This window comes from Medicago sativa, chromosome 3 (genome assembly GCF_051527215.1).
Source record: "Medicago sativa cultivar Bolivia chromosome 3, Bolivia_mono, whole genome shotgun sequence".
NCBI lineage: Eukaryota > Viridiplantae > Streptophyta > Magnoliopsida > Fabales > Fabaceae > Medicago > Medicago sativa.
Window position 1 is genome coordinate 87678376 of NC_140751.1, and position 21482 is coordinate 87699857.

The 21482-nt window shown below is 34.4% G+C and overlaps 3 protein-coding genes across 5 annotated transcripts; 1 reads left to right on the forward strand and 2 right to left on the reverse strand.

Moving 5' to 3' along the window:
• Positions 1 to 3602: 3602 nt before the first annotated feature.
• Positions 3603 to 7693, reverse strand: LOC146941486 (protein NTM1-like 9). 2 transcript variants are annotated; one of them, XM_085755266.1, is made up of 5 exons: positions 7125 to 7693; positions 6695 to 6823; positions 4932 to 5097; positions 4143 to 4420; positions 3603 to 4046 (listed from the first exon to the last, which is right to left on the reverse strand). In XM_085755266.1, the coding sequence occupies exons 2-5, from the start codon at positions 6776 to 6778 to the stop codon at positions 3849 to 3851; spliced, it is 726 nt and encodes a 241-aa protein (XP_085611392.1). In that variant the 5' UTR covers positions 6779 to 6823; positions 7125 to 7693; the 3' UTR covers positions 3603 to 3848. The 2 variants fall into 2 exon arrangements, with proteins under 2 accessions (XP_085611392.1, XP_085611393.1); XM_085755267.1 differs by lacking the exon at positions 7125 to 7693 and having other exon boundaries at positions 6695 to 6901.
• Positions 7694 to 8466: 773 nt separating this feature from the next.
• On the reverse strand, positions 8467 to 12338 carry LOC146941487 (NAC domain-containing protein 62-like). 2 transcript variants are annotated; one of them, XM_085755263.1, is made up of 6 exons: positions 11883 to 12338; positions 10808 to 11085; positions 10394 to 10699; positions 9627 to 9941; positions 9044 to 9463; positions 8467 to 8962 (listed from the first exon to the last, which is right to left on the reverse strand). In XM_085755263.1, exons 1-6 carry the CDS (start codon positions 12085 to 12087, stop codon positions 8702 to 8704), a joined length of 1785 nt encoding a protein of 594 aa, XP_085611389.1. In that variant the 5' UTR covers positions 12088 to 12338; the 3' UTR covers positions 8467 to 8701. The 2 variants fall into 2 exon arrangements, with proteins under 2 accessions (XP_085611389.1, XP_085611388.1); XM_085755262.1 differs by having other exon boundaries at positions 8467 to 9463.
• Positions 12339 to 16148: 3810 nt separating this feature from the next.
• On the forward strand, positions 16149 to 21198 carry LOC146941488 (sugar carrier protein C-like). The gene is made up of 4 exons (XM_085755277.1): positions 16149 to 16332; positions 19349 to 19674; positions 19942 to 20571; positions 20664 to 21198. Exons 1-4 carry the CDS (start codon positions 16149 to 16151, stop codon positions 21096 to 21098), a joined length of 1575 nt encoding a protein of 524 aa, XP_085611403.1. The 3' UTR covers positions 21099 to 21198.
• The last annotated feature ends 284 nt before the right edge of the window (positions 21199 to 21482 follow it).

Genomic DNA, 21482 nt, shown 5'->3' on the forward strand with positions numbered 1-21482 from the left:
GTTTTTTCTTCTATGGAATTAAATATATATATATATATTAGGGAGAGGTAAATTGCGATTTACCATGACATTTAGACATAAAAGGCTGTCAGAATTTTAAACTTGAACAAAAACGACAAATTGTTTGAGCAAATATTTTGTCAAGGAACTTGTCAACCTCAAGTAGATGAGAGATTTTGAAGTTCCACACACACTAAGGTTAGGTTATTTTCAAGAGCACTGGTGTTTGTACAACTAATATTAGACAACTTTGGTGACAACCATTTTTCTCCTCTTGTGATTGGACAAAAACAATGGAGAAAGAAAGAAGAAGAGAGAGAATAAAAACACATGTGAGTATGAGAGAGAGGGTTGTTTTAAAAGTTGTTAAAAAGTGGTTGTACAAATATCATTTTTCTATTTTCAATTAACAAAAATTAGTTGTTTGATTTCAAGGAGTGGTTATTTTGGTTTGGTGCATTGTTTTTTAAAGAAAAAATTCATTGCTTTTCATTAGCTATCAAGTCTCGGATACATGACGGTACATCATCATAAACGTGGGAGCTAGCATGAGATGGGGCTACCCTAGCTAATTCATGAGCGACCCCATTGGCTTGCCTCCTATTGAACTCGACATGAGAGTTCTGAAAATTACAATCGAACAACTGCCTACAAGCCTGAATAATACAACCTAGTTCACTGCTATTGCCTAGGTTTGAATTAAAATGTTCAACAACAGACTTGGAATCCAAAACAAAATCAACATTGTCATAATGAAGATCAGCCACCCATTGTAGTGCCGTGTGAAGTCCAACAGCCTCGCCAACATCAACATCACAAAGAGGAGAGAAACAATCCGTCTTAGCCATGACAAACTCACCCTGATCATCACGGATGCATATGCCAATACCTACCATATTTAAAGAGTCAGAAAAGGAGGCATCAATATTACATTTGAACCTACCATATGCCGGCTTCGTCCACTCGATGATAGGACCATGAATAACACTATTCGGCTGAGCAGGGATGTCTGTAGCTTTGTGCGATCTGACTTCTTGGGCGGTTCTCCAATCATCTAAGAGGTGTCGGGCCTGTTCAACAACCTGCAACACATGTTTCATTTTGATGTTGCCACAATTTTAAATTCCTACGCTTCCACAAGCTCCACATAATCGTCACAAACAATTCTTTTTGCGTAGAAGGCAGCTGGTCAAGAAGAGAAAATATCAAAACATCCATGTTGTAATTTCGACGGAGAGTTCTATCAATAATACCCCATAAATTAACCTCCCGCCACGCTTGCATCGCACCTGGACATTCTAATAAGACATGAATACTATCTTCATAATTAGTTCCACACAAGACACAATCATTAGGACAATGATTACCACGGCTACTTAGGCGTGCGCGTGTAGGGAAGCAGCCCCGACACACACGCCGAACAAAGTTTCGAATCTTAGGAGGAACCTTAAGCTTCCATATCGAACTCCACTTCCCCAGAACATGCAAATGAGAGTTATCTGCAATTTCTGTAACACAAATTCGATATGCACTACGAACAGAATAACTACCATTTTTCTCAGCCTTCCAAATAATTTTATCTTCATGAATAAGAGGATGGAGAGGAGTATTCAAAATAAGTTGGGAAGTATTATGATCAAACAGATTAGAAATTAAAGTAGCATTCCAAACCTTTGTCGATGGTTCGATGATGTCTTGAACTTTGAGATGAGCAAGTGGCGCATAAAGAGGGCTTTGTGTTGAGAGGGAGCAACCGTCTTTAAGCCACGGAGCACCAAACAAAGGAATACTAGCAACAGAACCAATCCTCCATCTAACACCCTGTTTAACCACAATTTTAGCGCTGAATATACTTCGCCATACATAGCTGGGATTAGGTCCAAGCCTAGAACTCAAAAAATCACATTGTGGAAAATATCGTGCTTTGAATAAACGAGACACAAGACTAGTGTTATCCATTTGAAATTTCCATCCCTGTTTACCAAGCATTGCCACATTAAAAGATGTGAGGTCCTTGAACCCCATACCACCATAATTCTTATGAACAGATAGACGCTCCCAAGATAGCCAATGCAAGCCTTTTCTAGTGGTGCCACCATGTCCCCACCAGAAAGCGTTAATCATTTTTTATATGGCATCAACTAACTCGTTTGGTAAAAGATAAACACTCATAATATAAGAAGGAATAGACTGGAGTACCGATTTGATCAACACTTCTCTTCCAGCTTTCGAAAGGCACTTGCTGCTCCAAGAGTTTATTTTGTGCCAAATGCGGTCCTTAATGAACCCAAAAGTCGCTTCTTTGCTTCTACCGATCATGGTTTGGTGCATTGTTCTTTTTCCTTTTGTTGATTTGTATTTTTAGTTAGTTTTTATGGCAAGATGTTAAAAAAGAATGTAAGAAGAAAAAACAACTAATTTGTTAGGGGGATGCCTACCGTCAAAGAGAGAGAGATACGTTTTCTCCGAAGTTCTCTTCGTTTATTTACCATTAGTGGAAGAATAATATGACCCATTAGTGGAGTCCACTTATTAAGATGAGTTCGACTAATCTATCACTTATTTCTATCTCTATCATATAAATTGACACTACATGGAAAGTACATAAGTGGAGTAAACCCAAACTCGTTTTCTCTATCAATGGTCCTTTCGTTGAGAGTGTTCCACCATGGACATGGTAGGTCCTACTAAAAAGGACATTAAAACAAAAGATGTTGCCAAAGCCTAGATTTTGTAGATGTTCCAAAATTCAAACCACAAACTTTGATCGTTAGAAGCTCGGGTTACCTACAATGCATCTGAATATCCTCATTTTGGCGGTTTTAACACCCTTTAGCGGATTTTAATAGATCCATCCATAGAAAACCTCCTCGCTATTGAATCGCAATTTTTATGCATGTTGGAGAATTTTGTAGAGACGCAAACATGTCACTTTATTTATGAAGACTAAAACCAAAATTCGTTATATTTATAAGGACCAAATACTTATTTAATCCTTGATAAAATATTATCTCAATAAAGATTAAATCGGTTGATTTTGCTATCAATACAAAAAGAAATATCAAACGAAATTGGTTACATTAGCTTAATATGACTTGGTACTTCTTTGTAGATACAAAGTCGTATTTTTTTTTGAAGAAGTACCAAGTCATTTTTTTTCCTTCAAAAAAAAAATGACTTGGTACTTCTTCAAAAAAAAATATGACTTTGTATCTACAAAGAAAATTTTAAGATTAAAATAAAGTAATTATACTTTATTACTATTATGAGCTTCAAAAAGATCTCATCTCAAAATTTGCCTTAGGTCTCAATATGTGTTAGGCCGGTCGTGTTCCTTCTCATTAGTCCTTTCATTGAGAGTGTTCCACCATGGACATGGTAGATCCCTCTAAGAAGGAAGTTAAAACCAAATATGTTACCATAGCCCAGATTGTGGAGATGTTCACATTGCCTCTTTCTAAATGCACAGAAGAGTGATCAGCCAGTTTCAATGGTTGCTTGTCGATACATACATCCATTCACAGGCAAACCTCCACGCTGTCAAATTGCAATTTTTATCCTTCCCTTTTGTGACTTGTGTCAGTATGAAAAATGAGAACAAATTTAAAAAGTGAAACTGGAATAAAACTGAAAATGAAGAAACTGTTCAAATGTAAAACAACAGTCTGTAGACTAGCCAGCTGGGTGGTGATAGGTAAAACATAATATTATACACCAACGGAGTATGAATGATTGACAATGTAAAATATTTTCACCCTTTCCATGCATATCAAATAAATCCTAATAGATTAAAACTCAATGCAGCTAGTTTTCCAGTTTGATTTTGGACCTCATGTGAGCCATATCCATCACTTTTCCTCTGAGATACCAGGGATAATGGCCAGCTGCTTATCCTCTTCTCTGACCTGTGATGTTGAAACTGTAATGGGAGCTTGATCGGATTGTATTTCTTCTGGAGCTGAATTAGTCTGCTCCCCTTCACCACAGTTTGAAACTTCAAGGCTCTCGTCGTTTTTCTTAAATAATCGACATAGCACATATGCTTTCTGATATAGGAAAAAAAATTAACAGATTAGTAATTGTTATCATCTTCATATGATTTGACATAATAAAAATAGGAGAGAATATTATAGAGAATGGACCTGTCCTGGGTTGGTTCCATCAAGCTCCTTAAGGGTGGGACGATACTCGTGCATTACCCAATTAGACCTCCTCCCGTTAGGTGCACGACCAATGTAGAAAACTAATGTCTTCTTCATCCCAATCAAGATGGTTCCAGATTTGATTTTACGATCCTTCCCTGTTGCCTTCCAGTATCCAAGATTTGTTTCTCTGTTCAATTGATTCCCATTTGGATATTGCCGATCCTGTGGATAGAAGAAGAACCACTCTGAGTCGTCGTCTTTTATCACTGACAAATCTACAACAAACCCAACACAAACCAAGAGATAAAAAAAAATCAGCAAAATAAAAAAGCAATTCAGCACTCCTATATGTTACTCAAATCCTCATGATCTATTCCTTAAACAACGAAAACAGTCTAAGGTCTTGTTTGGATAAATAGCTTAATTAAATGTTCATGGCATAAGTTCTTATGTATAAGTTAATCCTATAACCAAAAAAAAACTAGAGTCATTGTTTTCATAAAAATCAGTAGTTTAAGCTATAAGTTGTTTCCATCAGCTATCATGGAAAGCTTAAAGAAATAGACTGAAAACAACTTGTGGACATGTAATAAGTTGTTTCCATAAGCTCCTCAAACAATTTCACAAATGCTTATGTAAGGGGATAAACTTATGTCAATCCAAACAGACCCTAAGCATGTGATCTATGCATAGTAAGCTAAGAATTTATCAAAGAAAAACTATAAGATTTTCAACTTTACCAAATCAAGAGGAGATAATGTGCGTAAAAAAAGAAAAGAGAAATACTGGGCATATCCCAGGGTTCCCATTTGCAGACATCGATTTCTCGGATAACCTGAACCTCGTCACCATTGCCGTTAATCTTTGAACGAAGGTAGTAATCTATAAGTTCCTCATCCGTAGGTCGGAATCGGAACCCTAGCGGAAGCGAATTCAGAGAAAACGTCACCATCTTGCCGTCAAGCAATGGACAAAACACAAAAGTCAAGACCATCCATAATATAAAATGAAATTGAATATTAATAAAAAAAATAAAAAAAAGAATATCGATCTCATCCCGAAAAGTATTAACCAATCAAATAGAATATTTAACCAATCAAATTAAAGTACGATATTTAACCAATCAAATTTTGGCTAACCATACATGAGACAGTTGGCGGTTATTATTTGTAAAGTGTTATTTGCTGCCTCTTGCTAATCTAGCATTTCATATAAACCGCATCTCGTAACAGTAAGCATTATTCTTTCCAAAAAAAAAAAAAATCAGTAAGCATTATTATAGACATCATGGAGTAAATATTTTTCCTTAAAAAGATCTTGTTGTAACTAAATGTTATGATGGATCTTATTGTCAAAGTCAATATTTTTAAAGTATCGGTTTCCCTTGAGGGGCGCTGTCGAATATTTTAACTGTGAAGAGGATCAATTTCCCTTGAGACAAGCTGTTGCATACCAATATTTCAAATGATGTAGCCAGCAGTGGATCAACAGTCAGGTGGGGAAATGCAGCATGACCACCTAAGCCGACAACTTTTACCTAAAAAATGCATCCAGCAGCTGTAAAAGGCCCTGGAATCGATGCTATGTTTCCCGTAGATACCGTAGCATCATTATGAACAGCAAAAATTGCTTCTACATCTTGAAGAACAAGTTCTTTTATCATTTGTGAGGCACCTCTAGCTCCTTCTCAGCAGGTTGGAAAAGAAGTCTCACAGTTCTTTTTAATGCAAAGGGTCGGAATCAGAGCATCAAACACACTAACAGAATAGAACATCTACCTACATCTTTCTTGTGAGGCACCTCCCTCTCAGCAGGTTGGAATAGAAGTCTCACAGTTCCCTTTAATGCAAGGGTCGGAATCAGAACATCAAACACACTAACAGAATAGAACATCTACTTTCATCTTTCTGAACCTGTGCTTCCACACTAGGCTTAAAATCTATAATATTTTATTAAGCTATTTTATCCTAAAGGAACAAAGAGCTGAACATTTAGTAAGTTGGATCTAGTTGGGACACTATTGGTTTATACATTTTGAATTTTATGCCATTCTACTTTATATAAACTTTTCATTATGGATGCGGTTCAAGTTACTAACTTCCGGTGAAGTTATGATTTGGTAATTAGCATGTCATGGTAGCCCAAAGTTGTGTAGTAGATAGTTCAAAACCTAGATAATCTACTAACTCACACCAGATTCAGTGTGATTGTGGAAGGTTAAGTAGTTATCTAGCAGGGCTGAGATACATATACCTACATCTAAGCCTTTCTGGCCATGCTTAACCCCAAACCAGAAATCCAATTTGGAACACATGGACGAATTATAAAATGAAAGACGGGATTCTGCGAGGCGTTAGAAGTCAATTTGTATAAACTATTTCACAGTCCATTTTGTCAAACATTTAACATGAACACTAAGGCACCGTATTGTGTTAGTTCATTATGGGTGACCAAACAAATAGTTAGTTAATTGGAGAAACACCAAAATAATCAAAAAATTGACAACAATAATATAAAAGAAGAGCAGAAACAGAGAATTTGAAAAGAACCTTAAGCTTATTTTTGCGCCGATTGAGCAACTTTGCAGCCCCAAGTAGCATAGTAGCATGAGCATCATCTCCACAACCATGCATTCTGCCATTAACTTTGCTCTTGAGTTCTCACTCATCAGTAAGCTCCTAACCAAGCATCACAGACATCAGATCAAAATTTGATGATCATCAAATCCATTTATTTGAAAAACAATATTCTCCGAACTAATTGATGTTGCTAATTATAAGGAAGCTAGAATTTGTAGCTTTGGCCTCCGTAGTTAATTATAAGCCTAAATTTTTTGCTGAACTCACTTTTATACGAATAATCCAAACATAAAATTACTTAACATTCAACTCACTTTTATACGAAATCAATTTTACCTAATCAATAACAGCAGAACAAAATACAGACTAAAGAAGCTATAGAGGGGTAATCTAAACTTACCTGCAAGAGGAGTGAAATCAAATTGTGTGCAATCACCAATTTGCCACACTCACCCATGAGGCACGTCGTAATGAAGATTAGACAATCCATAATTCAATGCAACTTTTAATTTGTTTTAAAATAAAAATTACCGAGCACTAAATCAGGACCATCCGATCTTGACAACGACCGAGGATGTGCCGAATGCGTGAATGCAGAAAATTTGTAATTGCAGGGAACTTGCAGGAGGAATGCAGCTATATCAGCACAAATAGCAATGATGGGTGGAGAACCAGAACCAATTTGGGCAACTATAACTGTTTTGGCAGACTGGGTATGTATAAGGTATGTCAAGTTCCTTGCGTATAAAAGCACTGGTATTTTCTTGAAAGGCTAATTCTGGGTGTTGATGAATCTCCCTTCTCCCTGAAACCAACCAATCTTGTTCTTTTTGGGCTGAAGTTACAATCTCTTGAGCATACGTATGCTCACACCCCATCAGGGTAGAAAGGGAAGTGCATGAAAGAAACACAACAAGCACATGAATGGCTGCCATCAAATGTTGTCTCTTCCTCTCAAAAATCAACTATACACAGTATGTCCCAATTTTTTTTTATCATGGGTTCTTATTCTTTTTTAATATATAAACGATGGATTCTTTTTTTTTTTTTTTTTACTTCTATGGAAAGAATTTTAGACTATTTGACTAGTATATCAAGGACTCGTGTTAGATTATTTTGAAAGAACAAAAAATAGTGATGTTATTCTCAAGAGTTGTTTTGAACAAAAATAGTTATTTTGGTTTGGTGCAATGTTCTTATTCATTTTGTTGAGTTTGTATTTCCGCTGTTGGTTACAATGGAAAAAAATTGTTAGGGGAATACCTGCCACCGAAGAAAAATACCTAGTTTGTCATTTCATTCTCTATCATTATTAGTCCTTTCGTTTTCGTTGAGAGTGTTCTGCCATTGATATGGTAGATCCCTCTAAGATGGACATTAGAATAAAAAATGTTATCATATAACCTAGATTGTGGAGATGTAAAAACAAAACAAAATTTAAAAAACTCAAACCACTAATTTTGGTAGCTCGAAGCTCTGGTAACCTACATTGCATCTGAATGTTCCTCGCTTCGGCGGTTTTGACACCGTTTCATAGTTTCAAGAATCCCTAGTTTTGAGTTTTAATGGACATGAGATGATTATAGGATTCACATTACTTTTTCTAAATGGACAGAAGGGTGTTCGATCAGTTTCAATGGATGCTTGTCGATGAGCGAATCTCCATGCAATTTTATCCACATCCCTTTTATCAGTATGAAATTTAGAAACAACAAATTTAAAATGTGAAAGCGAAATAAAACTTAAAATGAAGAAACTGTTCAAGCTTAATGTACAGCAACAGAGTCTTACATACTAGCCAACTGGGTGGTGGGTGATACATATTATACACCAACAATATATATGCACACACACAAATATATATATATATCGAGTTATCAACGATTCTAAGAAAGTTAAACCCTACATGCCTCCCCTCAACTGTCCCAAAAAAGAAATGGAGACAAATAACAAACAAAGGAATGACCTGCTAGCATTTCAAAATTTAAGATATCCCCATATGTTAGTAAAGGCTGCTAATGAAACCAGCACAGATGCAGAAACTACAAAAACAGAAGACCACAGAGCACAGTTGGAGGAAGTCTTTGATCTGAAAGGTGCTCTTCCTAGCAATAAAAAATTTCTTAACCCCTTGCTTGCATTTGCAATTGACTTGTGAACCTTCCTCTGTTTACATGCATGATTAGTACAAATAGCACTTTCATCATCCGAAGCATGATTTTCCGCAGCTTTCTTCTCCTGCAAAATAGAAACAAACCTCACAACACATGCAGAGAAAACCTCTAGGCCAAGCAAGCAAAATAAGCAAACTTTTCTTACCACAGCAATAATCGGTTTTGAATTATGTTGTTCTTGTGTACAACTCTCATCTTTAACCTTAACCATCCCACATGAGACATGTTCAATCTTTGACAACCGAATTCTCCTTTGAGCAGTACCTTGCATCGGATTTGTCTTAAATTGTTCGTCTCGTGCTGGCCGGGCCCTCCTTACAATTCCACTTTCACTGCTCATAATTGTATTATAGGTCCTTGGTTGCTCATATCCATTGACGGCATTGTACACTTCACCAGTATTATTAACATCCGATGGAAAAGCCGTCTGGAAATTGTTTTGTAATAAAACAACATTGCTCTTTTGATCATCACCACTGTAATCAAAGGTGTGGCTAAACGACGGTGTTGTCGCAAAAGGAATCCTTCTGTCAATTGCCTCGTGAGGATAAGCAGCTTGCATACCCTACATCATAAAATGAGAATATAACATTATAAAAGAGCCACGACAAGCCCACATTTAATTGTTTGAGCTGCCACTTAAGTTTAGGAAACTACGGTGTGTTATTATCATGGCATAACCTGCCAAGATTGACCGAACAATAAATGTCGTTAGAGCAGTTACTTACAGTCATATTGGCTACTTCCACATCCGAGTTGCTTCCTGAACCACTGTCCTTAACATTTAACATGGGGAAGTTCGGCTGGTGACTAACGGACACCTCACAGGGAATTTGATCCCAGTTAAGATCATAATTTAAAAAGTCTGAAATATTTATCTCATTTGTACCATACTGAAGCCCACATCGACCATCTGATTCATTGTTCGCTTGATAGTGAAATTCTTGTGGCATATGCACCAAAGGTGGGGAGAATAATCTGTCATCTAACAATAGACCGTCTTTCGGGTTATAATACATGTCAAAGTTCAACGCCTGATCCTCCTGCAGGAAATATCAAGTATAAGTACTCGATTAATAAATCCAATGCAATTAAAATCAAATCAGAGGAATGAGAAAAACAAACAAAAGTGATACATATAATAAGATTGACTTCAATTCTATAAATGTTATTAATCATATTTTAAGCAGATTCAACTCTCAAAATTTTCAGAGAGGGAGGTATGTTGATAATTTGAACATAAACATAAAACTACCATTCTCATAATTAGTTTCTCTTTTTTAGCTAATAAAATTAGGTTTTTTATGCTAATAAAATGGAAACTGAGTATCATAAATCTCCACACTGAATTTAAAATATGTATTATGTTCTCCTAAAAGAAATATATCTGAATGAGAATGACTCAACTGAATAAATTATTGTATTATACATTATGTCTTTCAATTACCAACCTCTAAAAACTAGTAATTATAGATTAAAGCTCAGTTAAGCTAACCTCTGCAGCTAGTTTTGCAATTTGATTTTGGACATCATGAGCATCATATCCATCGCTATGGTAATCAACCGAGGTTACAGCATTAGATATGGTTTCCTCAGAGATATCAGGGATAACAGCCAGCTGCTTATCCTCTTCCGTGACCTGTGATGTGGATACTGTAATAGGAGCCGGATCAGATTGTATTTCTTCTGGAGAGTAATTGGCAGCCAAAGGAGCTGAAGTAGTTTGCTCCACTTCACCACAGTTTGAAACTTCAATGCTCTCATCGTTTTTCTTAAATAATCGACAGAGGACATATGGATTCTGATACAAGGAAAAAAATACAGTTAACAATTTAGTACTAATTGTAATCATATTCCTATAGTAATTTCTTAGCTAGATGTAAAAATAGGAGAATAGAAAAGAATTTACCTGTCCCGGGTTGGTACCATCAAGCTCCTTGAGGGTGGGACGATACTCATGCATAACCCAATTAGTCCTCTTCCCTTTGGGTGCACGACCACTGTAGAAAACTAAAGTCTTCTTCATTCCAATCAAGATGGTTCCAGATTTGATTTTACGATCCTTCCCTGTTGCCTTCCAGTATCCATGATTTGTTGCTCTGTTCAATCGATGTCCGTTTGGATACTTGCGATCCTGAGGACAGAAGAAGAACCACTCCGGATCCTTGTTTCGTACCACTGACAAATCTACAACAAACCCAACAGATGAAAAATCAGCAAAATAGAAAAGCAATTCAAGACTCCTATTTATTACTCAAAACATCATGATCTATTCCTTAAAACAGAAAAAACAGATCAAGGCCTTGTTTGGATAAATAGCTTAATTTAATTTATAGCTCAAGTGCTTATCATATAAGTGGTTATAGGCCTATTTGGGTTGGCTTATTTGAATTTATGACATAAGTTTTGTGAGACTGTTCCGGAGAACTTATGAAAACAGCTTACGATAATTTTCACAAGCTTTTTCCGGCTTATTTTCATAAGTTCTGCAATATAGCTTATAAAAACAGCTTCCATATACGAAGACAGTTTAATTTTGTTATATATTTTATTGTAAAAATAGCTTATACATAAACGCTTATCATGATAAATGTACTATAAGCTGTTTATCCAAACAGAGCCTGTGTATAAGCTATTTATATAACAAAATAAAATAAAATAAAATAAAGTCAAACTGTTATAAGATGTTTTCATATAAGCTATAAACTGCTTTCACATGCTCTCCAGAAAAGCTTACGGAAATAAGCTGAAAACGGTTTATGAACATGTAACAAGCTGTTTCCAAAAACTTTTTTAAACAATCTGATAAGTGCTTATGTCAGTTAATAAACATAAATAGTTCATTCCAAACAGACACTACCGATGCGATCTATGCAAATATTAAACAAATAATTCAGAATAAACTACAAATTTTCAACTTTACCAAATCAAGATGAAATTATGAGTATGAAGAAAGTAAAAAAAAAAAAAAAAAAGAAAAATACCAGGCATGTCCCAGGGTTCCCATTTACAGACATCAATCTCTCGGATAACCCAAACCTCGTCACCATTTCCATTGATCTTCGAACGTAAGTAGTAATCGATAAGTTCCTCGTCAGTAGGTCGGAATCGAAACCCTAACGGAAGCGAATTCAAAGACAACACCGCCATCCCATCATCGACCGATGGAACACAATCAAGAGAACCCATAACGTAAAAATCAAAATTAAATATTTAAAAAAAAAATCTGAATGGATCTTCGATGAATTATTTATGAAGAAGCATAAAATCAGAATCAACGGAATAATTCAGAGGATTTAAGGATGTGATGGTTTTTATCTATTATTTTTTTATATTTATGAGATAAGAATGAGTAAAGTAAAAGAAGGAGGAACACGAGTGCGCGATGAAGGAAGAAAGAAAGAAAAGTTAGTTTGAGTGACAGTGTTGTGAAGTGTTATGTTACGTAGGGAGAGAAACCGCGTTTAAATCCATCGTATATACCGCGTAAGATTTTATACCCTCTCTTTAATTTGAAACTACGGAAATGCCACTAAAGTGTACTTGTTATCTGAAGCGTTGAGAGGAAGGAAACGGGAGGGTAAATTGGGATGAAAAATGTGGGAAGGTTTGGTGAGAAGAAGTGTGTAATGGGAGGGAAAAAAGGACATGTTGGTGCGCGAATTAGAGTGTGTCACGTGGCGTCAAAATTGGAGGATGGAGCCTACATTTTACTTGCTGATTAAGAAAACCATGCTTGGCATTGGCAAGCAGGGTACATATTGTTTGTAAAAATAAAATAAATAATAAATAATCAATGTTTTTTTGGTGGTGTGTATAATATAACTGTATATATTTTTTTTTTTTAGGAAATAACTGTATATGTTTTTTTGATTGGTTGTTTTAGGCATTAAATCATTCACCAAAAAACTCTTTGGCGTTTTTTTTAGGGGTAAAAACCTCTTTGGCATGTTGATTGGTTTTTTAAGGCATTAAATCATTCGCTAAGAAACTCTTTTGATAAGATTAATAATCTAGCTTATAAGATTAAATGTCTATCTAGAATATCGTTTGAAAAATATACCTATTCGGCAACTATCATTTTGGAACACACCAAAACAGTATAAATTGAAATAATGGGCAAATGTGTGTTTAGGTAGAGAGTTTAGAAGTAGAAGGGAAGTAGTGATTACTTTTCTTTTTTTAAAAGACGAACAATATAAAATGTTTTGTAAAAAAATTAAAATAATAATATGGAGAATGGAGGTTTGGGGTTTAAGAGGCCGAAGGAGTTTAATTTATCTTTACTTAGTAAATGGTGTGGAGGATGTTGGAGGAAAGGGGAAGTATGTGGTATATTGTGCTTTGTGCAAAATATGGAGAGGATGGGGGAGGTTATGTGTTGGTAGAGGAGGGGGTTCAGTATGATGGCAACACTTGCAACACATTCGAATGGGGGTGGTTTGTTAGATGACAGGTGGCTGTCGGATAATATTATAAGTCAGGTGGGGGATGGGGCTTCTACTTTGTTTTAGAAGAACCCTTGGTTAGATGATGTATCTTTTGGTGTTAGATATGCCAGGTTGTTTGATCTTGTTGTTAATAAATTATTCACAATTGCGGAGATGTTTTCTTTAGGGTGGGTGTGGGAGTGGCGTAGGAGATTGTTTGTGTGGGAGGAGGGGTTGGTGAGGGAGTGTGCGGAGCAGCTGTCACTTGTTGTTTTGCAGGTTGGTGCGACTAACAAGTGGATTTGACAGCTTCATTCTTCCCATCGATACACAGTCAAAAGTGCTTATAATCTCTCGCCAACTTTTGAAATTAGTGTTGATGGCTGTTTTAATCATGTTTTGTGGCTTAAGCAAATTCCACTTAAGGTCAATATTTTTATTTGATGTTAGTTTTTGAATAGATTAGCAACAAAATTGAATCTGTTTAGAAGAAACATTATGGACTACAATGATTCTTTGTGCACGGCTACTACATGCTGAAGGATCAAGATCATTTGTTTTTTATATGTGCTTTCTATAGTCAACTTTGGTTATTGATAACAGATTGACTAGGTTTTTCAACGGCTCTTCATGGTTCGTTAATTGACAATTTTATTTAGTTTGGAGGTCTTTGGGGCTTTGCAAACAAGTCTCGTTTGCGGTTTGCCTTTTAACATAATTTGGATTTCAGTTCTTTTTATTATTTGGAAGAATCGCAATAGAAGGCATTTTCATAATAAGGCGGAACAACTTCTCTCTTTATTGGAAAAGGTTAAACTTCAAGCTTATTGGTGACTAAGTCCTTTGTTATACTGAGAACTGCTATAGACAAACGCTTTGACAAACGCCCATCAACACACGCTTCTACAGTCAGCCACGTCAATAATTCTCTCTTGGCTACCGGCTATCAAATTACTTTTTTTTTTTATTATTTTATTTTTTAATTCTATCATCAAAACAATTAGGAAAGTGGAAACAGACAAATAGTTTCGCCATTACCCCTTTTTCATAATTTTATGGTTTGCAATACATTCCCATGGTTCTTCACTCAGATTCTTTTGTTCAGGTTAGTAGCAAGGAGTGGCGCTCTTATATGAAATGTGAATGGTGGAGATAGTATGGTTCAGTAAAAATGAATGGTTGTGTTGCGGGTCTTGAGTTATGTAACGGTAAAGATGACACTGGCGGCGAAAGAGACGGCACCGACAAAAACAGAGTTATATCCTCCTATCTCTCACGACCCTTTTCTATTTCTTTCTCTGTTCCAGTTGATTTCCCAACAAAGAGGTTGAATTTGTTCTCCTTTGCATACTTCTTGGTTGTGGTTTTGACGTGAGTCTCATGGTTGTTTGTTTGAGAGATGGGTGTTGTGTTGCTAATGAAAGGTTTTGGTATTTTGTTTTGCTTTAATGGAGTTTCGGTGCTTCATGTTGAATGTGCAGGAAGGAGAATCTTTGATATAGGAAAATTAATTATTATTTTTGAATAATATAATTGGGTAAAAACTTAAATGACTCAAACCTGGTGTACCGGTAAACAGGTAACTAACGTTTTGAAATGAGTGACGTGGCTTAATTTAAGAGCGTGTGTTGTTCCGCGTTTGTTAGAGCGTTTGCTCTTAGCATTGCTCTTGTTATACTATATTTTTTTCTTCTTTCGGCTACTGTGTAATAACTTGTTTGTGTTACTGTGTATCATCTGAACATTTTAGCTTCCTTTGGTACATCTTGCACCAGAGGAGCTTTTGTTGGTTTATAATATTATTTTTTTTTGGTGAAGTGTTGGTTTATAATATATTCGCTTAGTTTTAAAAAAATAAATAATAATAATACTGTAAGTTTTGAATACTTTAGCTTCCTTTGGCACACCTTGTGCTAGAGAAGTTTGTGTTGGTTTTTTAATATAATTTGTTTAGTTTTTTTTTTGAGAGATTTTTGTTTAGCTTCTTAAAAATAAAAATTATACATCAAAACTATTATAGTAATGAAAATGTCCATTTATTTCAAAAAAAAAAAATAGGGAGGATCTTTACTTGTCAAGAATAAGACCCCTAATGAAAGCTATTAAATAAATGACTCCATATTCATTTTCCTTTAGCAAAACTATTTCCTTATTACTATTATCGTTTGGCAAAAGTCCATTAGTAAGGTGTATGAATGCTACTGGTAAAAAAAAATGGTGTGTGTGAATCTCAATTCAACTTTTTATTTTAAATATTAACAAATAATTTAAGGATATAATTAAAATTTCCTACGATGAATTCATGTTAATTACTCTATTTGAAATATATGCTACAAATTATACTCCTAAGTATTTATTGATTTATTCTTTTTTTTTTACAAAATTATTTAATTCTTATCTATGAAAAAAAAAATATTTTTTATTATTTCTTTGATTATAAACAGTATTTTTTCAAATAGTCTAGTAGACTAGTAGTCACGGTCGTATTTTCTTATACATAGGAATATTTCCACTATTAATGTCATTTTTCAATAAATTAATCTGGCATTAAATTTTTCTAGTAAATCATTTATTTTAGTGATGAATGAAACAAAGGATTTTGTATTGATTTAAGGCACGATCACGGTGAAAGGTTGTAGACTAGTAATAAAGAAGGACCGGTATACATAGACATGTTAATCTCGTCAAATTTTATACATGTTAGTCTTACTATGTCTTGTGAGTTTCTTGAGTAAAAATTAGTCTTAAGTTTTTGATCACAAGTCTTACTATGTCTTGTGAGTTTCTTGAGTAAAAATTAGTCTTAAGTTTTTGATCACAATGTCGTCGAGTCACGATATCATCTTTAACAGTGGATCTCTTCGAAGAAATAGTGATGATATAATCATCAACAGTGGATCTCTTCGAAAAAATTATTCTGGAAAGCTCACATTTAGAGTCTTCATCACTTGTTTTACGGCTACTTTTGGAGGTCTAATTTTCGGCTACGATATTGGCATCTCAGGTTCAATCTCTTTTGACATTCTTTTTCTTTATATTTTTATTATTACTATTGGATGAAATCAAACTCAAGGGTTTATATTCGATCTCCCAATCACTCAATTTCATAATTTTTTCACCCCCAACCATCAAATCATTCACTAAGAATGAGGCTTTAGGCTTCACCAAATAAAAGAAGAAGACGTAAATGCAGCTTTGATCAGTTTTAATCCTTTTATTTTATTTTCCGTAGTTTCAGTTTTAGTCTCCATTGGATTTGGTCCTTAATTTTTGTTGATGTGTTGAGCATTCAAGTGACATAGATATACAACTCATTATCTGTCACAACCATGTCATCTTTCGTTTTGATTAAATGACTTAAAACAAATTTCATTATTTCTAAATTAAAAAAATTGATTAAAAACTAAATATTACAATCCTCTCAAAAGAAAAACTAAATGTTACAAATTCCTGAAAAATATTACAAAAAATATATGATTATACATGTTTGAGTTTTAGGGATATTATGATCATTTATTACAAAATAAATAAATTATGATCAATGTAACGTGACCAACTATTTTTTGGTTTTTTCCGCTCGTGTTTTTATTTTTTTGACACTCGTAAGTAATTTTTTATATTTTATATTTATTTTTTGGTTAAGTAGTCTAGTGGCGGGAGCTCACACATTTTTAAGTGGTGCCAAAGGTTTGAACACCCTGTATAAATTATGCAATGTCCTTACCAACTGAGTTAAGCTGTTGGGGGACTCTTATCTTTTATATAATGTGGATAATAATTATTCTACCAAATATGTATAATAACTGATTTGGAAGCAAATTCCTAAATCAGTACCAAATCATTAGATTGATTTGATTCTGTTACCAAAAAACGATTGATTTGATTTTAATATATTTATTAAAATATACTTCTACATGAAAAACATTAAATTCGTAATTTTTTTCTTAAACATCAAACCCCCACCACCACCATCTAGTTTCCAAGAACCTTGCATATCACTAGTCCATAAAACGAAAAATGGTTTTGCTAACAAAAGTGACCTAAGAACATTATTTAAGGAATTCATAAAAAAAATTGTCTTAAAAATACGAGTCAAACATATATAAAAGTTAACTAAGCAATTTTCAATGTAAAAATTACTATTTTTGGATGCTTAAATAATTCCCTAAGAGTGTGTTTGCATTGAAGAATGTTATGGGGTAATGTAATGTTTTGAGGGGAATTCAAATACTTTGATATGAATTTGAAGAATTTTCAAAATGATAAAAATTTATGAAGTATTTTGTTCAAGTTAAATTTAGAGAATTTCAAATGAGACCTAAAAGCTGAGAATTTCAAATTTCTTCATTGTTATAATTTTCAAGTTTTACATTTTGATCCACAAATTTTCTAAAAATTTTAAATTGACCCTAATAAATCTTCAAAAATTACAATTGACCTCTCAAAATTTTCAAAAATTATAATTTGACCCCTCAAAATTTTTGAAACTTGCAAATTGACCCTGCTTTCAATTTTCAAATTTGGCCCAAAAAAAAATAAAATTTACAAAAGTTGCCTAAAAATATGACAATGAAATTTTTTATTACCCCATCCAAACAAAAATATTTAGAAATGAATGCAATTTAATTAAATCATTTAAATTGTCTAGAATTCTAAATTATTCAAAATTTCTCAATTACCTCGTCCAAACACACTCTTCGAACTATACTTTGTTGATTTGATCATATAAGGACAATCGTTAGTATTTTTCAAAAAAAACTATCGAACCCAATTCCTTGTATTAAACCAAATCCTAATCGTCCTCGTGAGCTTGACTCAGTTGGTAGGGACAAAGCATAACATATGCAAGGTATAGGGTTCGAACCCCGTACACCACAAAAAAAAATCCTAACCATCCCAATTTAAAAAAAAAAAAAGAAAAATCTTCAGCTTCCACAACATAAGCTCGCATGTTTTTTCCCACCTACTTACACCATCAAATAATCCCCAAAATGGGTCTAATGAACAACACAACTACACATATCTAAAATTGCACACTACATTCATGGGATGTATAAACCACTTGTTGATATTGGATATGACAACAACTAATATTATGGTTCCAATTCTAGCAACTAGTGCGCATACACTTCTTCAAAATCAATATCTTCTCTTTGAAGAAACCCCTTTGCCACCAATCTATAATCTATATTTGTGTCTGGCTATTTCACCTTAAGGATTCATCTTTACTCTGTATACCCATTTCACTCCAATGGCCTTATTTCCTCGTGGCAACTCAACTAGTGACCATGTTTTGTTGTTTTCAATTGACCTCATTTCACTTATCCATTTAGGATTCTTTAGGGTTTCATTCATACTCACAGGTTTAGATTTTGCAAGACATGTTTCTATGTCTTTGAGGTCTTCCAATTTCAGTTTGAATTGGTACCTCCCCTCGTTGTTATTAATTGACTCTTCACACAATATACTCATTGAATCCTTCACACTATTGCACCAGCTCTATTCCTTCATTTCATCAATCACTCTATTCCTTCATTTCACACATCTTGATACCCAAATATGACATTCAGCTGCGACTGCTTTTACCAATTATCATAATTCTTCCCATCAAGAATGAGAAGATTTGCAAGAAAGTTTCCATTTGGAAGAGATGTCGTTGCACTATATCTCTATGATCAAACCAATAGCTCTAAGTACCAGATGTTAGTGCAAGAAACTCACTTTTGTTAAACTTGCACACTCTCACAAGATAAAAGAATAAGATTAAAGAGAATAAAAGGAGATAGAGATAAAAAACATAATATGGATGAATCACTAGTTGTGATTGTTTATACACATCATATATCTATACAACAACATAATGAACTATATTAGCTCAAGTACACATAACATAAATAATTGTATAAGTATCTAACTTCAAAAACCAAAATCTAGCTTATCTGTTAATTGCACAACATGCAACGTAATCATTAACATAAATAATTGTATAACTAATTTTTAAATTAATTGTTTGTCTGTAGGTGGAGTTATATCTATGAGTCCCTTTCTGAAGAAATTCTTCCCACACGTTTATGAACAAGATGTCACTATTAAACCTTCTGCCAACCAGTACTGCAGATTCGACAGCCAAACGTTAACTTTGTTTACCTCCTCTTTGTATTTGGCTGCTCTTGTAGCATCACTTGGGGCGTCCACAGTAACTCGATTGTTTGGAAGGCGTCTCACCATGATTTCTGGAGGTGTGCTTTTTCTTGTTGGTGCTGCCTTGAATGGTATCGCTCAAGAGCTTTGGATGCTTATTCTTGGTCGCATGTTACTTGGGTTTGGAATAGGATGTGCTATTCAGGTAATTAACATTATTTTTATTTAATTCGGATGTTTATTTATAGCTTTTTTAGTCTTTTTATTTTACTTATCCTTGTTCCTTTTTTTTAAGAACTCATCCTTGTTCTCTTTAATTAGTTAAGAAAACACAAAATAGCTTAAATAAAAAAAATTGAAAGAAAAAAAAAAGCATACCAAACATTAGTGCGTATCTCTTTAATATTTATAGGTTTCTCAATATACTTAGGTCAAAGTTAATGTTAATTTTTTTTTTTTGTTTATTTGATAGAGTGTGCCAATATACGTGTCTGAAGTCGCTCCATACAAGTACCGAGGAGCTCTTAATATGATGTTCCAATTGGCAATCACTATAGGCATCTTTGTGGCTAATATCCTCAATTTCATGTTTGCCAAAATGAAGAACGGCGAGGGATGGCGCTACAGTTTGAGTTTTGCTTCTATCCCTGGAATAATGTTTACCTTAGGTGCAATGTTCCTTCCGGACTCACCGAGTTCTTTGATTGAGCGTGGTCAAAATGACAAAGCCAAACAAGAATTGATTAATATGCGTGGAACTACTGACGTTGATGAGGAGTTTCAAGATTTGGTTATAGCTAGTGATGTTTCGAAAACTGTGAAACACCCTTGGGTCTCTTTGTTGAAGAGACAATATAGACCTCACCTCACAATGGCAATAGCCATTCCCTTCTTTCAGCAACTCACTGGCATGAATGTGATTACATTTTATGCCCCTCTTTTGTTTAAGACTATTGGCTTTAGTAACACTGCTTCTCTCATGTCAGCCTTAATTATTGGAGGTTGTAATGCACTTGCCACTCTTGTTTCAATTGCTACTGTTGATAAGTTTGGAAGAAGAACTCTTTTCATTGAAGGTGGTATTCAAATGTTCATTTGTCAGGTTTGTTTAACAAACTTATTTTCAATACATACCCACTATATTAAATCGTAAAGTTTACTTGTTAGTAACTGCATCTGTGATTTTGTTTGTAGATTGTTATAGCTATAGCTATTGCTTGTAAGTTTGGAGTTGATGGTGACCCAGACACCCTGTCAAAGTGGTATGCTATTGGGGTTGTCATGTGTATTTGTGTGTATGTAGTAGGATTTGCATGGTCTTGGGGTCCTCTAAGTTGGTTGGTGCCTAGTGAGATTTTTCCGCTTGAAATTCGTTCGGCTGCTCAAAGTATTACTGTCTCTGTTAACATGGTCTGCACCTTTGTCATTGCTCAAATTTTCACTACAATGCTTTGTCACATGAAGTTTGGATTGTTTATCTTTTTCGCCTTTTTTCTTTTTGTGATGACCGCATTTATTTACAAGTTCCTTCCGGAGACTAAGGAAGTTCCAATTGAAGAAATGTCAATTGTGTGGGAAACACACCCTTATTGGAGTAAATTTGCGTGTGTACTATTGATACCAACCTAGTTGCTTTTAATAGAATTTCCACTTATCGAAAAAAGAAGAATAAGAGCAGTGTGAGTCATTTAGTTTTAATTAGGTTATTATTTACTAACAATTTTCTTTACATTGCTATTTTAGATTTCCATTTTTCGGTTGTCTAGTAACGACTGGTGTTTCAAGTTTCAATGGTTACTATAGTGTAAGTATCCATGTCTTACATGAGATAGATAATTGCTAAAGAATTTGTGAAAGATATAATTAAATGCATTTTTTGCTTCTCCTATATTTTTTTCTTTGTTTGGTATAATGATCTCCCTATTTCTAGATCTATGACTTTTGTCCCAAGTTTTTTTAATACCTATCTTTTCTTCATTTATCCATTTTGAGGTTGGGTTTTGATGATATAGA

What these genes read in the sequence shown, in the direction of transcription:
- LOC146941488 (XM_085755277.1), top strand. Translation starts at nt 16,149, where the DNA reads ATGTCGTCGAGTCACGATATCATCTTTAACAGTGGATCTCTTCGAAGA. An exon ending in GAATAGGATGTGCTATTCAG is followed by an intron (nt 19,675 to 19,941) that starts GTAATTAACATT and finishes TTTATTTGATAG; the next exon opens with AGTGTGCCAATATACGTGTC. An exon ending in TTCAAATGTTCATTTGTCAG is followed by an intron (nt 20,572 to 20,663) that starts GTTTGTTTAACA and finishes TTTTGTTTGTAG; the next exon opens with ATTGTTATAGCTATAGCTAT.
- LOC146941486 (XM_085755266.1), bottom strand. Translation starts at nt 6,778, where the DNA reads ATGCATGGTTGTGGAGATGATGCTCATGCTACTATGCTACTTGGGGCT. An exon ending in GGCGCAAAAATAAGCTTAAG is followed by an intron (nt 5,098 to 6,694) that starts GTTCTTTTCAAA and finishes CTTGACGGCAAG; the next exon opens with ATGGTGACGTTTTCTCTGAA. An exon ending in GGAACCCTGGGATATGCCCA is followed by an intron (nt 4,421 to 4,931) that starts GTATTTCTCTTT and finishes GGTTTGTTGTAG; the next exon opens with ATTTGTCAGTGATAAAAGAC.
- LOC146941487 (XM_085755262.1), bottom strand. Translation starts at nt 12,087, where the DNA reads ATGGGTTCTCTTGATTGTGTTCCATCGGTCGATGATGGGATGGCGGTG. An exon ending in TTGCAAAACTAGCTGCAGAG is followed by an intron (nt 9,942 to 10,393) that starts GTTAGCTTAACT and finishes TATTTCCTGCAG; the next exon opens with GAGGATCAGGCGTTGAACTT. An exon ending in TGGAAGTAGCCAATATGACT is followed by an intron (nt 9,464 to 9,626) that starts GTAAGTAACTGC and finishes TTTATGATGTAG; the next exon opens with GGTATGCAAGCTGCTTATCC.